The 20,703-nt window shown below is 48.8% G+C and overlaps 2 protein-coding genes across 8 annotated transcripts in view; both read right to left on the bottom strand.

Annotated features, from left to right (window-relative positions):
* ILF3 (interleukin enhancer binding factor 3) overlaps positions 1 to 10,460 on the bottom strand; it is a 30,403-nt gene extending 19,943 nt beyond the window's left edge. For 4 of the 5 annotated variants that reach the window (XM_070373658.1, XM_070373660.1, XM_070373661.1 and 1 more), the window contains exon 1: positions 10,322 to 10,460. The gene's annotated coding sequence lies outside the window, so the exon portion shown is untranslated. The remainder of the gene's footprint in view (positions 1 to 10,321) is intronic. The other variant, XM_070373659.1, reaches the window with a different exon arrangement.
* A 6,230-nt stretch (positions 10,461 to 16,690) lies between these two features.
* SLC44A2 (solute carrier family 44 member 2 (CTL2 blood group)) overlaps positions 16,691 to 20,703 on the bottom strand; it is a 32,781-nt gene continuing 28,768 nt past the window's right edge. For 2 of the 3 annotated variants that reach the window (XM_070373663.1, XM_005890792.3), the window contains exons 18-22: positions 20,583 to 20,656; positions 20,423 to 20,493; positions 20,170 to 20,258; positions 18,693 to 18,777; positions 17,965 to 18,270 (exon numbers count right to left, since the gene is read on the bottom strand). In XM_070373663.1, coding sequence (XP_070229764.1) covers positions 18,149 to 18,270; positions 18,693 to 18,777; positions 20,170 to 20,258; positions 20,423 to 20,493; positions 20,583 to 20,656 — 441 coding nt within the window. In that variant the 3' untranslated portion in view covers positions 17,965 to 18,148. Of the gene's footprint in view, positions 17,909 to 17,964; positions 18,271 to 18,692; positions 18,778 to 20,169; positions 20,259 to 20,422; positions 20,494 to 20,582; positions 20,657 to 20,703 lie in introns of those variants that run through there. The other variant, XM_005890793.3, reaches the window with a different exon arrangement.

Raw genomic sequence — 20,703 nt, 5'->3', positions numbered from 1 at the left:
GGAAAGCATGGAGCACAAATCCCACAGACCCTAAAAAAAAAAAAAAAGCACTGACTTCTACTACAAGTACGTCATCAGGTTGTTGTGGGGGCTAATAATAAGCACATGCAAAAGCACATCCTGGATAAGGAATGAATGACACTATGACTGTGTTTGAAAAGAACGTCTTTACCTCAGATACACATTAAAGATAAATTTATGGCTTAAACTACACGCCTGATTTTTGCTTGTTTTAAAATACTTTAGTGAGGGATTTCCCTGGTGATCCAGAAGGTAAAACTCTGCACTCCCAATGAAGGGCGTCTGGGTTCAATCGCTGGTCAGGGAACTAGATCCCACATGCCACAACTAAGAGTTCGCATGCTGCAACTAAGACCCGGCTCAGTCAAATAAATAAAAATAAATATTAAAAAAAAACTAGGGGTGAGGTGGGGAGTGGAGAAGGGAACCCTAGGACAAACCAACACTGGAAAACGTTAATACCTTTTGAAGATGGAGATGGGTAGAATGGGGATCACTGTGCGTGTCTGAAAATTTCCATTATAGTTCTTTTTTTAAGTGCATAGCAAACTGAAGAATTCTTGCAAAAGTGCACCCATGGCAGGTAATCTAAAATGTAAGCCAAGTCTCAGAAAATAAATTCTAAACCGACAAGAAGCAGGCTGTCGGAAATCACAGCTGACTGGTGAGAAGCCCATGGTAAACAGTCACCAGTCCTGGACAAATCTACACTGCAACTTCATCAGTCTGATGAAGAAGGATGATGTTTAAAACTGCACTTAGTCAGAAGTATTCTCTGTGCACCTCCCCTGTACAGGCCCTGAGCCAGAGGCTGGGAGGGTGATGAACACAGCAGGCAAGCCCCCAGTTCCTGTGGACCTGGCCACCCTAAAGGACAAATGCCTTCCCTCCAAATCCAACATGGTGCCAGGAGCCAACGCATCACCACTCTATACTTACCACTTCTTCATCTTAGTCTTCCTCCACCACAGACATCAGATACAGAGGCTTAAAAGTAACAGAGGGTTTAAACCAAGATCCCAGGGACCAAAGACCTTTTTATTAAGGGCTTTGTAGGACTGATACTGTCTAAAATCTTCTAAAAGGAGCTCCCAGAAGAAGTAGTTGATTCAGCACCTGATGCAGAACCATGGTAGGTGAGCCCGGGTCAAAATGCAGTATCAGAAAGCCAGGAAGAGACTTTCCTGGCAGTCCAGTGGTTAAGACTGCACTTTCAAGATCAGACGAGATTGGGCGCCTTCAGGCTGATATGGCTGGAGACAAGACTGTACTTTCAAAGCAGGGGGCGCATGCAGGTTTGATCCCTGGTAGGGGAACTTAACACCCCACGTGCTGTGTCGCATGGTCAAAAAATAAGAGTTGGAAAAAAAGAAAACAAAGGGAAGGAAGTGCTCAGTGATTACTGCTGGCATGTCCAAAGGATGAAGGAGCTGACTTGGGAGGGCTCCCACTAGCTATATTTGAGGCAACTGAGTATCAAAAACAAAAAAAAGGCCCATATAAAGTTCTCCAGCACAGCAAAAAACCCAAACTAAGCGGCAATTGCCTCCGTGGGATGGTGGCAGGGACACCTGGGAAGGGTGCCAGGAGCTTTCTGGGGTGGTCACAGTTTGCATCTGGATAATACTGTGGGGGATATGCATTGACCAAAATCCACTGAATGGTATACGCAAGATCTGTGCATTTATCTCAAAAGAAAAAAACCCCCAAAAACTGTAAGTAAATACTGGACTCTAGTTAATATCTAGAGGAAAGACCACAACTTTCTGCTACCTTGAAAAGTATCATAAAAATAGATACTGTTAACTCTAGGGCTTCCCAAGTGGTGCAGTAGTAAAGCATCCACCTGCCAATGCAGAAGACACAGGGTTGATCCCTCAGTTGGGAAGATCCCCTGGAGGAGGAAACGGCAACCCACTCCAGTATTTTTGCCTAGAAATTAGATGGACAGAGGAGTCTGGCGGGCTATAGTCCATAGGGTCGCAAAGAGCTGGGCAGGACTGAGCACGTGTGCAGACACAAATCAGCTCTATTTCAATGAAAATAAAGTGGCTGAAAGATGAGAATAGAGGAGAGAAGCGTGAAATACAACTGAAGTCAATGGCAGGACTCCGGTGTATAAACAGGCAAGCGTTGACAGTAAAACAGTGTCACTTTTTCTGTAAGTTTGAATCTTCTAAGAAAATGTTACAAATATATGACTAAAATGTATCCAGCACGTGAACAGTACAGGAGTCCACAATGATACTTATTTGACACCAATGGAGACATCCACACCCCAACTCCCTCATCCGAAGGGACCAAGGTTCACCCGGAGTTGATTCGGGGGATCTCTTCGAAAAACGCTATCTGACAAATCTAGACAGTCCAGAGAGAAAACTACCCTCGGACCGCTGAAGAACAAGACAGTCACTGTGTAGAACATCAGCCCTCGAGGACATCTGGCCAACCCCGAATGCTCCTGTCCTGTACTGCGGGAGGCTTCCATCCGCTGTCTTCACCCCTCAAACTCAGAGCATATCTGTGACTCTGCTCCAGCAGCTGCCTCCCTTGAGGCAGGCCCAAGAACCCTTCTCTAAAGAGACTCACTGGCTGAGGCCGGCTGTGACCACCACTCTTGGACCATCTGCGATCCTTCCACCCCCAGGCCTCCTCCTCTGGGCCAGAGCTTAGTGGCAATACCTCCTGATTCAGGGGAACAAAGTGACTAGACTACCTATTCTAGACTACACTTAAAAACTGGAGGCAGGAATTCCCTGGTGGTCCAGTGGTGAGGACTCTGTTTTTACCACCGAGGGCCAGGGTTCAAGGCCTGGTCGGGGAACTAAGATCTCATAAACCACAAGGCATGGGCAAAAATATTTAAATAAATAAAAATGAAAAACTGGAGTCAATGCGTTTTTGCTGAACGGGCCTCGCTTGTCTCTGTGTGAACCCAGATCTGTCATCCAAATCAGCCTATCAGAAGTCAGCTGCTCTGGTCCTGAATACCAGAGAATCCATCTCTCCTTTTCAAAACTGTGCTGTCAAGAAGCCCACAATACCCACCCATAAGCAACACTCCACTGCCCCCTGACAATCTTAAAGACAGGCTTTGAACTGCTCTTGCCACCTTAGTCAGAATTCAAACCGGGTCCAAGATGAAGCCTGATTTTTACCAGCCCCCAGCTTCTCTGAAAAAAAACCCAAGAAAGGAATGAGCAAAGAGCGAAGAATCAGGATCTTAAACTACCTGTGTGGTTTGGGATGTTCTAACCCACAGCGATCAGGTTTCCTTCTTTTGTTCTCAAAAGCAGCCCACCCACAGCATGCAGAGTTACAGAGGTTTAACAACACGCAGTGAGAGGACCATCTTTCTGACCTCTCACTAGCTGGAATATCCCAATCATGACGCTGGCAGTTGGGAAAGAAATGTGCCCAAGTCAGCATGTGTGGATCAACAAACGTTTGTAGAACTGAATGAACAGGTGTGGTGACAACACCCTAACAGGTATGGCCCCCACCTATCTTGCAGAATAAACTGCACCCCCTCACCGCCATCCAGGGTATTTCACAAAACTAGAGCCCTGGTCACTCTGGGAATACCCCTCTTGAAAGTTAAGTTAGTTGCCGTCATGTCCTACTCTGTGATTCCATGGACTACAGCCTGTCCCGCTCCTCTGTCCATGGAATTCTCCAGGCAAGAGTACTGGAGCGGGTTGCCATTTCCTTCTCTAGATACTCCTCTTAAAGAGACCTAATTAGGTTTTGAAAGACACAGGACCCAACTCAGCTGCTGATTCCCGGACCTCTGGAGATACAATCCTACGTGGAAGTGAAATAATACGCACATGCAACTCTTCAGTGACTCTTAAAAAACTATTAGAGATTCACATCATCAAGGACATACGGAAAATAACTTAAACAAAGCAACCCAGCCAGAAGAGGCCAATCTAAAATCTGATTACAGATGCCACTCTGAGAATTTTTCAATTCAAGACAAACCTTAAATCCAGTGCGATGGTTCCCAGCTCTGTCTGCAACCGTGTTTTTGCTGGTCCATAGGGAGGTATAATGAAGTAGGAAATGACAACCCACTCCAAGATTCTTGCCTGGAAGATTCCATGGACACAGTAGCCTAGCAGGCAGGCTACAGTCCATGGGGTCGCAAAGAGTTGGCCATGACTGAGCACAGCAAGCAGGGAGGTATAAAGTTAGGAGTAAAGATTTTTCTCAAATATTTTCTTTCTTTGGCAGTGTAACATGGCATTCAGGATCTTAGTTCCCCAACTAGGGACTGAACCCATGCCCCTTGCAATGGAAACTGGGAGTCTTAACCACTGGACTGGCAAAGTAATCTTATAAATATTTTCCATTTACAGGAATGTCCTTTAATCTTATTTTCTTTCTATATGTTCAGTGTTAAAACATCCCTTTTGCTTTTGAAATGATGGTGATGGCAATGGGTAACTGATTAAAAAAGGTTTTAACTGGCAGATGCAGGTTGTTTCCCAAAATGTTTCTGGAACTCTTAACTGGCCTGTAAGACCTAGGCCTCCAGGCTCAGTGACACTGTGGAACGCCCGAAGGCCTTAGAAACACAAGCCCAGGTTTGCGCCCACTTGGGTTTTCCAATCTGGCCAGTGTGGAATCTTCAACAAATCACTTTATCTTTTCAGAATTGGGTCAAAAATGAGATTGAAACACCGCCTATACCTCTCAGTCTCAAACCATAAGGATTACTGAGACATGATGAAAAAACGCCCTACCAGCTGAGTGCTTAGTCGATTTTGACTCTGCCACCCCATGGACTGTAGCGGGTATCCATCTCCTCCTCCAGGGGATCTTTCCAACCCAGTGATCTAACTCTTCTCTCCTGCATTGGCAGGTGGATTCTTTACCACTAGTGCCACCTGGGAAGCCCTATCAGCTGTAAAACTACAAATGCAAGATGCTGAAGGAGTCATTTCAGCTACTTTTGGATGAACCAATAGAAATGTTTTTTAAAATCTGCCTGTGAGAAGACATGTCACGGCAAAAAGGTTTAACAGGATTCTAAGTGGGGATTATCAAACTCTCTTTGCAACATGCCCTTCAGGCAGCAGAGTAAGTCATGTTAGAAATCTGAGAGGGAAAATAGAGACAACTTTCCCACATGTCCCCATGGGGAAAGCCTCAGATTTTTAAAAATCAGTTGCTAATTAAGGAAAAATCAAAAAATGACTGCGTCTCAAAGGATGTTAAATATTAACATGCAGATTGTGAATTATTTTAATGGGTAAGGGTTTCTTTTTTAAAATATTTTATTTATTTGGTTGCCCCGGGGTCTTAGCTCCCTGAACAAGGATCGAATTAATGCCCCCTGCAGTGGAAGCGCAGACTCCCAACCAGTGGACCGCCAAGGAAGTCCCAAGAGTTTCTTTTTTAAATGAAACTTTTCATCTTGTAGCTTCTTATGCAGCTCTAAGAACAGAACCGTCTCCCAAGTTCTCCACTCAGTTTCCCCCAATGGCAACATCTTGTCAGAGCTGGAGCACTATCACAATGGCAATCCTGATACTGACACAGGCACAGACTGCTGCGGTCACAAGGACCACTCCTGTTGACCGTGTATAGTCACACTCACCGTGCAACAGTGAACACACCGTGTATGGTCAACCGCCCCCCACCCATGCTTAACCCCTAGCAACCACTAATCCACTGAAGGTTTCTGTAATCTTGGCATTCCAAAAATGTTATATAAATGGAATTGTAGAGCTTACGACCTTAGGATGAGCTTGTCTCATGCAATGACTCAAGATTCATCCAAGTTGTGTGTGTACTGACAGCTTGTTCTTTTTTATTGCCTCGTAGTATTCCATGATAAGGAACCATTCAGCCACAAAAGGACAACTAGGTGGGTTCCAATTCTTGGCTATTATAAACATTAAGTGCCACTATAAGCCATGGAGCCAGGCTGCCCATTTCCATATTAGGGAAATTTGAAGTTTTTTTAGAATTATGAATACACAGTAAGGATTGAGTGAGTGAAGTCACTCAGTCGTGTCCAACTCTTTGCAACCCCGTGGACTATAGCTATCAGGCTCCTCCATCCATGGGATTCTCCAGGCAAGAATACTGGAGTGGGTTGCCATTTCCTTCTCCAGGGGATCTTCCCAACCCAGGGATCAAACCAGGGTCTCCCGCACTGCAGGCAGATGCTTTACCATCTGAGCCACCAGGTACTGCCATGCTGCATGGCAAAAACTCTACATGTGCCATGGAAAAGCAAGCCCAACTTGCAACATTCATCCTTTAGACATACACATACCTCATGTACACTCTGATAGGAGGAAGAAATCAGTTCAAAGAAAGCAGCAAAAAAGCCAAGTGGCCTGGAATATTATTCCAATAAGACCTTATCCTTGAGCATGAACTACAATACTAATGGAGATAATATGAATGGCTGTTTCAAGGAAAATTACCCTGACCCTCAAACTGCCAATAGCACCATTTCTCATGAATCATCTAAGACTATTCAAAAAAAAAAAAAAAAACACTGGAGCAAATTTACAGACTGTACTAAAGGGACACATATTCAACTTTGTAACTAAATGATCCTTTGTGATCATATACAGACAAGAAAATAGCCCTTGGTCAATAAACTCATTTCCCCATTAAAACTAGTAGCTACATTTTCAATTTCTTCACTACACAGACATTCAATAAGAAAAAAATTAAATTTCAACTAGACACTATTTCACAAAACATCTGAAAACAGCTGATGAAAAGTCTGACTGAATCTCCCATTGTAATTTATAACAGGATCACCTATCAAGTGATGTCTAGGAAAAATCTCACAGGGATTTAGCAGAACATAAGGTGGCAAGAACCAATTCATTTAAAAAAGTCAGCACACTCACAAGGCTCCACAACAAACACACACCCACCCTGCATTCACTATTATTTCTGTGGTGCTAGCACTACTGAGGCAGCACCAAGCTGCCTTAAGTGACAAAGAGGGAAGCTAGCTGTTTCAGCCAAAACTGTCAAATGCTGGGCACGACACTAAAGCCAGCCTTGTCCCTTCAGGACCCTGAGCCCATTTCACTAACCAACAGTGTGTAGCCTCCTGTCGAGTCACTTGTTTAGTTGCTAAGTCCTGATTCTTTGGGACCCCATGGACTGTAACCTGCCATGCTCCTCTCTTCATGGGATTCTCCAGGCAAGAATACCAGAGTGGGCTGCCATTTCCTCCTCCAGAGGATCTTTCCAACCCAGGGATCCAACCCGAGTCTCCTGCACTGCAGGCAGATTCTTTACTGCTGAGACATCAGGGAAACCCCATCAAATCACCAACTGCCTCTAATTCTAAATCCTTCCACTGGAAGCAGAAATCAAATCTTTCTTGCCCAGGTCTTTGCTAAAATAAAAAGATGCCAATATACAAAGCTTAGAAAATCTAATTCTTCAGAAAATTCAATGCAGGCAATATTCAAATAAAATTATCACCATTTTGTGGGCCACATCTGCTAATACTAGGTGGTGACACTTCACACATCTTTCAGAACTGCACATAGTTAAAAGCAACTTGATGACAAAATGTAGCACGTGGGCAAGTCCAAGGACATAAAACCCCAAGTTTCTGGGGGAAAAGAATCATTCTTCTAAGACGTAAAAGGTGAAATCTGGAGGAACTGGGGAGAAAGATGAGAAAAGTTAAGAGGGAGCTGTTCTCTGCCCAAAGAAAACTTCTAAAGCCTTTCTCAAAAGCAAGAACATTTCCAACTCTCACATCCTGCTAAAGCCCAAAGACAGACAAGATGCTGCCTGTATTTACCCAAAAAGAAGAGACTTATATGACTTGGAAGGAAAGTTATGACCAAGCTAGATAGCATATTCAAAAGCAGAGACGTTACTCTGCCAACAAAGGTCTGTCTAGTCAAGGCTATGGTTTTTCCAGTGGTCATCTATGGATGTGAGAGTTGGACTGTAAAGAAGGCTGAACGCCGAAGAATTGCTGCTTTTGAACTGTGGTGTTGGAGAAGACTCTTGAGAGTCCCTTGGACTGTAAGGAGATCCAACCAGTCCATTCTGAAGGAGATCAGTCCTGGGTGTTCTTTGGAAGGAATGATGCTAAAGCTGAAACTCCAGTACTTTGGCCACCTCATGCGAAGAGTTGACTCCTTGGAAAAGACTCTGACGCTGGGAGGGATTGGGGGCAGGAGGAGAAGGGGACGACAGAGGATGAGATGGCTGGATGGCATCACTGACTCGATGGATGTGAGTCTGAGTGAACTCCGGGAGTTGGTGATGGACAGGGAGGCCTGGCATGCTGCGATTCATGGGGTCGCAAAGAGTCGGACACGACTGAGCGACTGAACTGAACTGATATGACTTGTAGACAGCTTGTTCTTCATCAGTGACTCACCCCACTTGTCCCTATCTGGCGAACTTAACCAGGGGTGCATGACACCATATTTGTGACATCAAAATATTGCCAACCACTCTTGCCAATGTCATTTTTTTTTAATAAGAAAAAATTAAGAAAAAGAAAAAACAGTCTTAGATTTCTCATTCCCAATAATATGGGCATCTCCTCAAGTATCCTGGAAGATAAAGGAATTTTTCCCTACAGGCACTAGACAAGTCGAATCAGGAAAAGGAAACAAAAACTGCAAAGGGTTAGGTACCACTCCACTCCAGGGAGAGGGTGATTCCCAGGCTGGCCCAAGCTCCAGCAGGGTAGGGAGCCTCTGATAAATCAGTGCCCAGTGTTGGCAAGGCCACCTCTGGCAGTAATTGCCAGCCTCCAATCAACTCAGACAGCGCTAGGGTCTGCAGAGATTCTATTCACAAAAGCCAGGGACCAAGAGCTGTCCACATGGCCAAGAAACAACTCAGGACTACTGTCTGGAACAGTAGCACTTGCCTGTGCCCTGGGGCCTTTCCACCGCTATTCCAGCTGTGAATGAGCTTCAGATTCCCACAGTTCATTCACAGTCTGAGCGGCTGCTGTAGCCACATCCCACGAGACCACACACAAAGCATAGTGGCAGCCGCTGGGAGCAACCGAAGAGATTCCCAACCACAGACACTTGAGGGAAAGAGTAAGTCCTAAATTTTGAGAACCAACTTCAGGAGCACCTTGTGTTCTCCCATGGATTCCAAATACGCCACCAGACCACTCATTTTAAAGAGATCACAATCCTAAGCAATAACAAAAGATTCAGAATCCCTGGAATACCTGAGTCAATTAAAAGTTAATTGATGCTTCCTTGCTGATCAATTAAATCCCCTAGGCAGAATCCCAAGCAACTTTCAACCAGTTCTAGAAATGTTAAGAAAAGATGGCCTACTCTTTTAGACAATGACTGGGGGAGAGCATGCAGATGACTGTACACCCCGAATAATACCCCCCCAGGCGTAGTATTATGGGACAGAACCTCAAGAGCAAGCCTAGGAGTCTGTCCCTCAACTACTTGAGAAAATAAGGCAGAAACGGGTTTCAAGCTCTCATGCTTCGGTCCCCATTTTGCAGATAACGGGACACTCAAATATCGCACCAGATCAGTTTTGGGAGTGAATGCAAGTCCTAAACAGTCCGGGGGAAAAAAAGCCAACATCAACGAATCGCCTGAAGAGAGAAAGCTTAAATCCTCCGCTAGAATTGGTTCCTAATCTAGGGGAGGGCTGGCTAGCCAGCGATTTGAGGACCCCAAGCAGCTTTCCCTGCAATCCACCTAAGTATGGATGGGGTTCCAGGGAAGGGGTATGCCTCTCTGCCCCACATAAGGACAAAGGAGGAAATGTTTCCCGCCTCGGGAACCTGGGACCCTCCTGAAACTCGGGGCGGGACTGGGACAAAGAGAAGGAGAGGTAGAAGGGGGGTCGTCCTTGCATCGCGGGTCAGGATGCTCCGGGCCGGAGGGGGTGTGTGCTCCAGGCACGTGCGCGCGTGCGCCGCAACAGACAAAGCCCGGCCCGGGGGAGGCGGCGGCTGGGGGCCCGGTGCGCGCGCACCCCCCGCGAGAGGCGCCGCCGACGGCCGAGGGGCCGCGAGGGGGGGCGGATGCGCGCGCACCGGGCCCTCGCCGCCGCCGCCGCCATTTTGTTTCCTCGGCACAATGGGGGAGAGTAACGGCCGAACGCGGGAGCGAGGCTGACAAGGGAGGAATGGGCCAGGCGCCGGGGCGAAAGGACCGGGCGGAGGCGAGGAGCGCGGGGCGTCTCAGGCCTTGTCACGGCTACTCCTTAGCGGAGCCCGCGCTGAGTGGGAGGACCGACAGAGGGGAGGAGGAGGGGCGGGAGCGGGCCCGGCCGCCGCCACATTGACGCTTACCTCGTCCGCGTCCCCTTCTCCGACCGCAGCCGCCGCCCTCCTGCCAGAGCCCACCGGGGTCTCCCCCCAAAAGCCACGCGGTGCGCACCGGGCTGCTGAGTCCAACTGCAATGGCGAGAAGAGGAGGAGGAGGAGCCGGGGCCGGGGGCGAGCGGGCGGGCGCGCGCCGGGGAGGTGCGAAAGCACGTGACCGGCCGGAGCCCCGCCCCTTCGCCGCTGCGTTGCCGCTCGACGCAGGCCCAGCCGGAAAGGGAAGGAGGGACAAAGACAGTGAGGGCCCTAGTCACGTGTCAGAAACGTAGGTGTTACGTGGCGTCGGACCGGTTCCCCCGCCCCTTTCCATGCCTCTGCTTGATCATGTGACAGTGGCAAATTCAGAGTTCTCCTTGGCCACGTGACAAGGACTTTTGTGCCTTTACCTTGTCTGATTGGTAGGCCTGAGTCATGTGACAGTACCGGCGCTCTTTTTTTCAATGGCGGTTTTTGATAAGGCCTTACCAGGTGATGCAGGTTGAGGGGCGGAGCCTCCTGCCGCTGCTAGTTTACACGCCTGCGCGGACACCATCTTACACTCGAAGTACGTTGGCGGAAACGACCCTTAGAAGCAGGTGTGTCAGCATCCTCGTAGCGGCTGGGTCTCGGTAGCGGTTTCATCGTTTCTAACCGAGGCGTTCCGGCGAAACTTTCTCCACACTGTCCGCATCTTCACGAGAGGCCGGGCAGACTCGAGGTGCCTGTGCGAGCAACGGCCGGGCCGAGCTCCTCGTTGCTGTCCCTGGACTGGTCAGAGCGAACACCTCGGGTCTTTGGTGTTAAAACTTTATCCGATGTAGCGCCAGGCCGGATTGCCGAGCCTCCGAAGAGCAAAGCCGAGTCGGTCGGGATCTTCCAGTCCCCCCTTCGCAGATGGACAAACTGACGCCGGATCCAGAAAAAGACCGGACTGGAGGCTTCCCGGTCTTTCGTGGGAGAGCAGGGGCTGCGACAGTTGCAAGGCCAACTACATCTTGGGGCTTATAAGTAAAGTTATCCGGGACCCAGCGCCTTTTCTTTACAAGCCTGGTGTCGTTGACTCCTCCCGAGCGCTTTGTGAGATCCCTGTTGTACAATATACCTAAACTAAACCCCGCTCCCCTTCAGTGTCGGCGTCAATTTCCTGGAGAAGGCGAGAAGTCGTTTAAGATTTTATGCCCTAATTTTGGATCTTCCTTACAAAAACGTAAGGAGGGAGCGGCTAGTTCAGAATGCAAGAACCAGTGTCGCCCGAAGTTTGAGTCTCCAGGTATGACCAAGAATGGTACACTTCCCTGGACCTCCGTATCGTTATCTTCAAAATGGTGATGATTTTTGTTAGAAGTACCTAGCACAATTCTTTGCGCAGAACAAATGCCCCAAAATTATAGTTATTGTTAAAAAGGTAAGGTGTAAAAATGTGATTACAGAATGAGTGCATGCTGTACCCATTAGTTTTCATTTTTATTTACACTTAGGGTCTTGAACCAATGATTATTCACATAATACAAAATGTCAAATGTGCAAAAGTATGTAAGAAAACGGAGTCAGTTTGCCTCTTCCAGACACTGTTCTTGGCAACCACTGTAAAGTTTTTCGGTGTATGTGCAGAGTTGTTTTATTTATTTTTATCAGTGTTTTTCACGTAAATGATAAGCATTCAACATCTTGCCTTCCCCACCCCACCCTAACTTGGAAATCTTTTTTAAATAAAGCTTTAGGTTGAAGAATGTTTAGGTTAAATTAATGGGATATGTATTCAGACAAAATTAGCTAAAATAAGTTTAGATTGTTCCAGAGCACCATAACAATAGAGCTGATAATTTGGCTTTAGCCGGAAGTTAGAGATCAGATTTCTTTGGAAGGAATGATGCTAAAGCTGAAACTCCAGTACTTTGGCCACCTCATGCGAAGAGTCGACTCCTTGGAAAAGACTCTGATGCTGGGAGGGATTGGGGGCAGGAGGAGAAGGGGACGACAGGATGAGATGGCTGGATGGCATCACTGACTCGATGGATGTGAGTCTGAGTGAACTCCAGGAGTTGGTGATGGACAGGGAGGCCTGGCGTGCTGCGATTCATGGGGTCGCAAAGAGTCGGACACGACTGAGCGACTGATCTGATCTGATGCCTCTGTGTGACACTTGAGGGAAGATGCACAGAGGTAGGGCAACTTGACCAAGCTAACAGCGCTACCAAGTGGCAGAACGAGGAAGATTTCTAGTTTTCTGACTCTCAAGTCCTTAGACCTCTCTCGGAAGGGTCCCCAGGTTACATTTTCTTTTTTGGCCAAGTCACTCAGCTTGCAGGGTTTTAGTTCCCTGACTAGGGTTCAAACCCGGACCCCCATCAGTGAAAGCACTGAATCCTAACAACTCATAGGAGGCAGCGTATTCCTAAGATTACATTTCTGAAAAACTGGCTTTTGAGTATCTCATTCTTCTAAGGCTGCTGCTGCTGCTAAGTCGCTTCAGTCGTGTCTGACTCTGCGACCCAATAGACGGCAGCCCACCAGGCTCCCCTGTCCCTGGGATTCTCCAGGCAAGAACACTGGAGTGGGTTGCCATTTTCTTCTCCAATGCATGAAAGTGAAAGTGAAGTTGCTCAGTCGTGTCGGACCTCAACGACCCCATGGACTGCAGACAACCAGGCTCCTCTGTCCATGGGATTTTCCAGGCAAGAGTACTGGAGTGGGGTGGCATTGCCTTCTCCGCCCCTATTAAATCTCTGATATAGGGGCAGATAAGATCATGACTAGGCTTCCCTGGTGGCTCGGTGGTAATGAATCCACCTGTCAATGCAGGAGACTTAGATTCGGTACCTGGGTGGGGAAGATCTGGCAGGAGAAATGGCAGAAGATCTGGAGAAGGAAAATGGAAACCCACTCCAGTGTTCTTGCCTGGAAAATCCCGTGGACAGAAGAGTCAGACACAACTTAGAGGCTAAGCAACAACAGTTGCTTTACAGTGTTGTGTTAGTTTCTGCTGTACGGTAGGGTGATGGGTTCATACATATGTACTGTTCAGTCACTCGGTCGTGTCTGACTCTTTGCAACTCCATCGACTGCATCACACCAGGCTTCCCTGTCCTTCACTGTCTCCCGGAGCTTGCTCAAACTCATGTCCATCGAGTCGGTGATGCCATCCAACCATCTCATTCTCTATCATCCCCTTCTCCCGCCTTCAGTCTTTCCCAGCCAGCAGCATTAGAGTCTTTTCCAACGAGTCAGTTCTTTGCATCAGGTGGTCAGAGTACTGGAGCTTCAGCGTCAGTACCTCCAATGAATATTCAGGGTTGGTTTCCTTTAGGATTGACTGGTTTCATCTTTTTGCAGTCCAAGTGACTTTCAAAAATCTTCTCTATAACCACAGTTTGAGAGCATCAATTCTTTAGCACTCAACCTTCTCAGGTCCAACTCTCAGGTACACAACTACCGGAAAAACCATAGCTTTGACTATACAGACCTTTGTCAGCAAAGTGATGTCTCTGCTTGTTAATATGTCTAGATTTGTCATAGCTTTTCTTCCAGGGAGAAGAAGATTTCATGGCTGAAGTCACCATCTGCAGTGATTTTGGAGCCCAAGAAAATAGAGTTTGTACTTGTTTCCATTTTTTCCCAATCTATTTGCCATGAAGGAATGGGATTAGATGCCATGATCTTAATTTTTTGAATGTTGGGTTTTAAGCCAGCTTTTTCACCCTCCTCTTTCACCTTTATCAAGAGGCTCTTTAGTTCCTCTTGATTTCTGCCACTAGAGTAGTGTTACCTGCACGTTTGAGGTTATGTACGTATATATGTGTGTGTGTGTGTATATATATATATATACACGTATATATTCTCTTGTTTAGATTTCCTTCCCATTTAGGTCACCACAGAGCATAGAGTAGAGTTCCCTGTGCTAAACAGGGATCATCAAAAAAGCAAGAGTTCCAGAAAAACATCTGCTTTATTGACTACACCAAACTGGAAAATTCTTCAAGAGATGGGAATACCAGACCACCTGACCTGCCTCCTAAGGAAGCTGTATGGTCAAGAAGCAACAGTTAGAGCCAGACATGGAACAACAGACTGGTTCGAAATTGGAAAAGGAGTATGTCAAGGATGTATATTGTCACTTTGCTTATTTAACTTGTATGGAGAGTACATCATGCGAAATGCAGGGCTGGATGAATCACAAGCTAGAATCAAGATTGCAGGGAGAAATATCAATAACCTCAGATGAGCAGATGACACCACCCTTATGGCAGAAAGTGAAGAAGAACTAAAAAGCCTCTTGATGAAAGTGAAAGAGGAGAGTGAAAAAGTTGGCTTTAAACTCAGCATTTAGAAAACTAAGATCATGGCATCCGGTCCTTTCACCTCATGGCAAATAGATGGGGAAAAAATGGAAACAGTGACAGATTTTATTTTTCTAGGCTCCAAAAATCACTGCAGATGATGACTGCAGCCATGAAATTAAAAGATGCTTGCTCCTTGGAAGAAAAGCTACAACCAACCTAGACAGCATATTAAAAATCAGAGACATCAGTTTGCCGACAAAGGTCTGTATAGGCAAAGCTATGGTTTTTCCTGTGGTCATGTATGGATGTGAGAGTTGGACTGTGAAGAAAGCTGAGCACTGAAGAATTGATGCTTTTGAACTGTGGTGTTGGAGAAGACTCTTGAGAGTCCCTTGGACTGCAAGGAGATCAAACCAGTCAATCCTAAAGTAAATAAGTCCTGAATATTCATTGGAAGGACTGAAGCTGAAGCTCCAATACTTTGACCACCTAATGCGAAGAACTGACTCATTGGAAAAGACCCTGATGCTGGGAAAGATTGAAGGTGGGAGAAGGGGATAACAGAGGATGAGATGGTTGGGTGGCATCACCGACTCGATGGGCATGAATTTGAACAAGCTCTGGGAATTGGTGATGGACAGGGAAGCCTGGTGTGCAGCAGACCTTGGGGTCACAGAGTTGGACACGACTCAGGGACTAAACTGAATAAAGTGTAACTGTGTCAATCCCAGTCTCCCAATTCATCCCACCCTGCTTCCCTCCTTGGTATCCACGTTTGCTAAAACAACTTTCAGTGAGCAAGGTAACTTCCTGGAGGCGACACCTGAGCTGAAAGCAGGAGGATAAGGAGCTAGCTGTGAAAAGAGCCAGGTGGTGCCAGGTTTCTGGCATAAGCCCTGGGGCCAGGGCGGTTGGATGAGGTCAGCCTGAGCGCATTAAAGAGGGCAGATGGGGCAGGGCCCTGTGGGTTGCTTTGGCTTTCACTCAGTAAAAGGGATCCGTGGAGGGTTCTTGAGCAGAGGAAGTGTGTGAACTCAGATGTTTGCAGGAGCCCTTCTGGGCCTGTGGGAGAAACTGAAGGAATGGGGGCAGATGAGTTGATAATGAGGGTTGGGAGCTGAAAATATGGAGAGATGTAAACTGGTTTGGGCTTTCCAGGTGGCACTAGTGGTAAGGAACCTGCCTGCCAACGCAGGAGACACAAGACTCAGGTTCAGTCCCTGGGTTGGGAAGATCCCCTGGAGAAGGGCATAACAACCCACTCCAGTATTCTTGCTTGGAGAATTCCACGGACTGAGGAATCCGGCAGGCGTAGGGTCGCAAATAATCAAACACGACTGAAGCAAGTTAACACACAAGTAGGTTTAGGAGCTATTTTGGAGGCGCGGTTAACAAGAGATGGCGGTAAGAAAGGAATAAACCCAAAAGATTGAGGTGAACAAGCAAACTAGAGTGTCTGTACAGGATAGAAGCCGAGGGCTTTGAGGCAATGAGACTTAAAACTTCTCATCCCCTTTCCTGCTGGGCGACCTTCAGAGACATTGCCAAACTTCCCTGCCTTAATGAGTGGAGACTGTATGTGTGCAGATAAAGAGTACTGCAAAAATGGTAGCTATTTACAAAAAAGGCAACGCTGGGGGGAGAAAGAAAATTAACAAGGTGGAGCAGTTGGCCCAGAGGTGACAGTGACAGGGCTGGCACCAGGGGGCAGTAGCGAGCAGGGTGGGGCGGCTTGGCCGGTCTGAAGCCACTTAAACTAGATTGTGGTGCCCAAGTGCTGGGCCCAGGACAAAGCATGCCTGGGGGCACGTGTCCAGGCGGTGTGCCGAGGAGGTGGGCAGGTCACTGCCGCCTTTTGGAGTTTGGGGATCAGAGCCTAATAAGGGGTATTTGTTCAGGAGAAACCTGAACGACTGCATGGTAGAATTCAGTCGGAGGCCAGCAGACAGCGGGCTTCCTGCCCCCGCTCCTTCCCCCTGGAGAGAGTCGCCCCGGCTCGGAGGATCTCAGGGCAGCTGAAGCTGGGGTTTCCCCCCACCAGCCTCCCACTCTCCCCGACAAACACTCCAGGCCCAGGCGCTGTACAATAGGCACTTTATTAGTGGTTGGAATGCAGTTACACATAGGGGTGTGTGAACAGAATCGGGGAGGGGGCAGGCAGGCACAGGAGACAGAAACCCCAGGGTGGGATTTCTCCAGATCCCGGATTGGGGGGCCTTGAGATATGGCGAAGGGAGAACGGGCACACCATTTCCCCCGAATTCAACACATTTGGCAAAAGGATCCTCAAAGCGAGGAGACTGGGGGTGGGGGGTGCCCATTTGCCCAAGGCATCTACCCCTATCCCCCCTTTCTTCGAAATTGTCCCTTGGGTGGATTCAGTTTCTTATCTCTCTTACAAAGAGAGGTGTGTCAGTAAGTGGCAGAGAAAAGGGGAAATTCGGCCCGACTCAGCCAGCCAGCCGGTTTCCATTAAGCCGCTATTACCAACCTACTCCCTGCTCCCCACCAGCCTACCCCCAGCCTCCCTGCCCCCAAAACCTACCTCCCTCTTCTCCACCCCATCAACACCCCAGCTACTGCCTCCTTGGCCAGGAGACACCCCTACCTGGGCACACACAGCGACACCCGAGGAGGGGACATAAGAAAGCATTCTTTAGTGGCCCCATCTCAGCCGTGAAGACAGAGAAAAAGCTAACAGACCCTTTAATGCGTGTCCAGGTTTAAAAATAAAGAAATGCCTGCAGTGGCCAGTAGCCAGTTGTTCAGCCTGGAGAAAGGGTTCTGGCATCCTGGCCAGAGCAGACGCAGGTTACAATGGCCTTGTTTGCAGCCACCGCTGTTGCAGACACAAATACTGTCCTGTTGTAAGAGGGGGCAGGAACCGCAGGGCAGCCCACAGAGGCCCCTCACATGTTGGATATTAAGAAGCCCCACCTGGCTTCTCATCCCGGCTGGTGGGGGGCAAAGTAGTGAGGCAGGGAGGTGCCCAGAAAACTCCGACTGGCCCTTGGCATAAGAAGGTGATGCCCTAAATCCTGCAGGTTCCCTGGTGGTAACTGGATGATGGGTGGGGCAGGAAGGGGGCGGCAGTGATAGGACTTCAGGTCAGCCCGATGGGCTGGGGGTTCTGACCCAGCTGCCCAGCACCCATTGCGAAACTTCCAGGGAGGGTGGGGGCGGGGCCTCTAGGCCTCCGCCTGCCTCTTGTTGGTCTTGTTCAAGATCTTCTTGAGGGTGAGAGACATGAAGTAAGGCCTCTCGGGTGTCCCATCGTTCCTCTCCAGGTCCTCCACTGTGGAGAGAGGCCCCAGAGCAGGAGGCATGAGGGGAGCCCACGGGCAGGGGCACCGGGGGATTGGGTGGGTGGGTGGGGAGTGGGGTGGGCCAGAGAGAAGCCTCAGAGGGTTAGGAAGCAAGAGGCGCTGGGACTGGAGCAGGGTGGGAATGGGGGACGCACACACACACTGATCCCCACTCCCAGGCCCAAAAGCCCCGCATGCACCTGCCCTGATCTACAAGCCAGCCTCCCTCTCTACTCCTCGACTTCCGCCCGCTTCCCCTCCTCCGCACTCCCCTTCAACAGGATGTCTCTCAGCTCGGGCGACATGAAGTAGGGTCGCTCCTGAGAGCCGTCATTTCTTTCCAGGTCCTCACCTGGGCTCCCCCAGGAACCAGCAAGGGGGAAAACAGGGTGGTCAGGAAGGGAGGGGATGAGGGAGGTTCGGGGCAGGGGAGGTTTCAGGGAAGCCAGCAGGCATGGAGGAGAGGAAGAGAAAAGAAAAAACAAAAAACAAAAAATAGACGGAGAGACCAGAGTTAGTGGCAGCCACAGATGTCCCCCACAAAGCCAGAAACTCCAAAGCCGAGGGCCCAAAGGACAGTGTTCCAGCTGCAGCCTGACCAAAGGACAAGAGGATGGAGCAGCTCTGAACGCCGGGGAGAAGCTGGGGGGGGGTGGGTGGGAGGTGGGGCAACCTGGGGCCCTAGGGACAGCCAGGCTCTGGGGAGGCCGCGGGCACCAGGTGGGCAGATGGGAGTCAGGGCCCAGCAAGGGTCGGGGGTGAGGGGTTACTCACAGAAACAGAGGAAAAGTGTGTCCACACACATGCCATAGACACTGAAGAAGCCATGGGCGATCAGGTAGGAGCCAATGACCACCGTCTGGGCAAAGGACAGACAAGCTGTTTCCACCCTTCTGCCTAAGGCAACCTCTACCCACCACCTCATCCCTTCCCAGCTAGCAGCATGCCATTTCCCTGCTGATAAGCCAGCCCCTCATTTAAAGCCTTTGGTTGCATTTTTTAGGGAATAATAGGTTTTTCCAGTATTCTTTTTTCTTTTTAATTTTTTTGGCTGCACTACAAGGGGTGTGGGATCTTAGTTCCCAAGCAGGGATCGAACTCATGCCCCCTGAATTGGAAGCAGAGTCTTAACCTCTGGACCGCCAGGGAAGTCCCCAGTGCGTGACAGCTGTAATGCCCACATCCCTATTAGACTGTGTCTGTCCCATTTATATCCCCCAGCAACCTGGAAACTCAGAGGGCCTTGGTAGGTACTTGATAAACATTGATTGACTAAAGTGAGCAGATTAAATAACTTGCCCAGAGTCACTCAGACTGGCAAACAGAAATAAAAATCGAGGTCACTGGGCTCCAAGCCCTGCACTCAGATACTGTACTGCTCTTAGGGTGATGACCTAAACCCCCAGCCACGGCCCCATCCTCTGCCTGCCCGATCTCCACCTCCTCATCCCTTCACTCCCTCCACACCAACCACACTCATTTGCTCACTGTCCCTGGCATAGACCTGCCTCAGGTGTTTGTCCCCTCTGCCACAATATTGACTGCATCTCTTTCAGATCTTAGACATGACATCACTTCCACAGGGAAGCCCTCTAGACTCCCACACCTGCCCACATCCTCCACTGCAAGCTCTAACACTTGGTTCCCTGTAATTCTTCTTCTGGAACGTACAACTTTGCAAGCATACATCTAATTTGCATCATCATGGGCATGTGGAATATGTGGGATCTTACTTCCCTGAGCAGAGATCGAACCTATGCCTCCTGCATTGGCAGCATGGAGTCTTAACCCCCGGACCACCAGGGAGCTGCCATGTCTATTTACTCCTAAACTGTAAGGCCTTTGAAGGGAAGCCGTCCCAGGTCATGCCTGAACATGGTTGTGCTAAGTCGCTTCAGTCGTGTCTGACTCTTTTTGTGACCCTATGGACTATAGCCCACCAGACTCCTCTGTCCATGGGATTCTCCAGGCAAGAAGACTGGAGTGGGTTGCCATACCCTCCTCCAGGGTATCTTCCTGACTCAGGGATCAAAACTGCATCTCCTTTAACTCCTGCACTACAGGCGGATTCTTAACCACTGAGTCACCAGGGAGGCCCTGGAACATGGTTGGTACTTAATAAACGTTTGTGGCCTGAGTTAATCAACCATTCCCCACCTCTGCTTCCATTCACATCTGTCCAGTCAGAGGAGCCCAGGCGAGTCCCGACATCTCCTTTCCCCAACCCCTGCCCACCCCCAAAGGTTCATACCACTACAGGGACCCAGTAATAATTGAGGGATGGTGCTGTGTCCTGCACGATCCTGATTCGGTGAGTGAAGAAGAAGAAAGCCAGGATCCCTGGAGAGCAGAAGGAAATGGAGATGGTTGAGGGTTCTAGATAAAGGAAATGCTTCCCCCACCACCAAGAAGACCCCAGAGAAGACAGTTATCGTAGAAGACATAGGGGCCGATAGCAGCTCACAAATGGCCTCCAACAGTCTCCGAAGCCAGACAGCACTCACCCACACTACCGACTATCAGAAGTTTGCCCAACAGGAAGAGGAAGTCGGTGACTTTATCCAGGACAGCCACCCTACAGGGCACAGTAAGAAGCAGACATGAATGCTGGCTCAGGGCCTGGGGGAGGAGGGAGGTGGCCAGAGAAGGGTGTTTTTCCCTGACCTGATGATGTTTCTCATGAGCAGGAAGAAGGCGTTTCTGGCTGAGGTGCAGAAGTTGGTGCCGTAGATGGCAATCTGGAGGGGGGTGGGAGCGATTGATCAGCCCCACCGGGCCAGGGAAT

The sequence above is a fragment of the Bos mutus genome, chromosome 7 (genome assembly GCF_027580195.1).
Source record: "Bos mutus isolate GX-2022 chromosome 7, NWIPB_WYAK_1.1, whole genome shotgun sequence".
Classification (NCBI taxonomy): domain Eukaryota; kingdom Metazoa; phylum Chordata; class Mammalia; order Artiodactyla; family Bovidae; genus Bos; species Bos mutus.
This window is presented reverse-complemented; position numbering and strand designations above follow the sequence as displayed.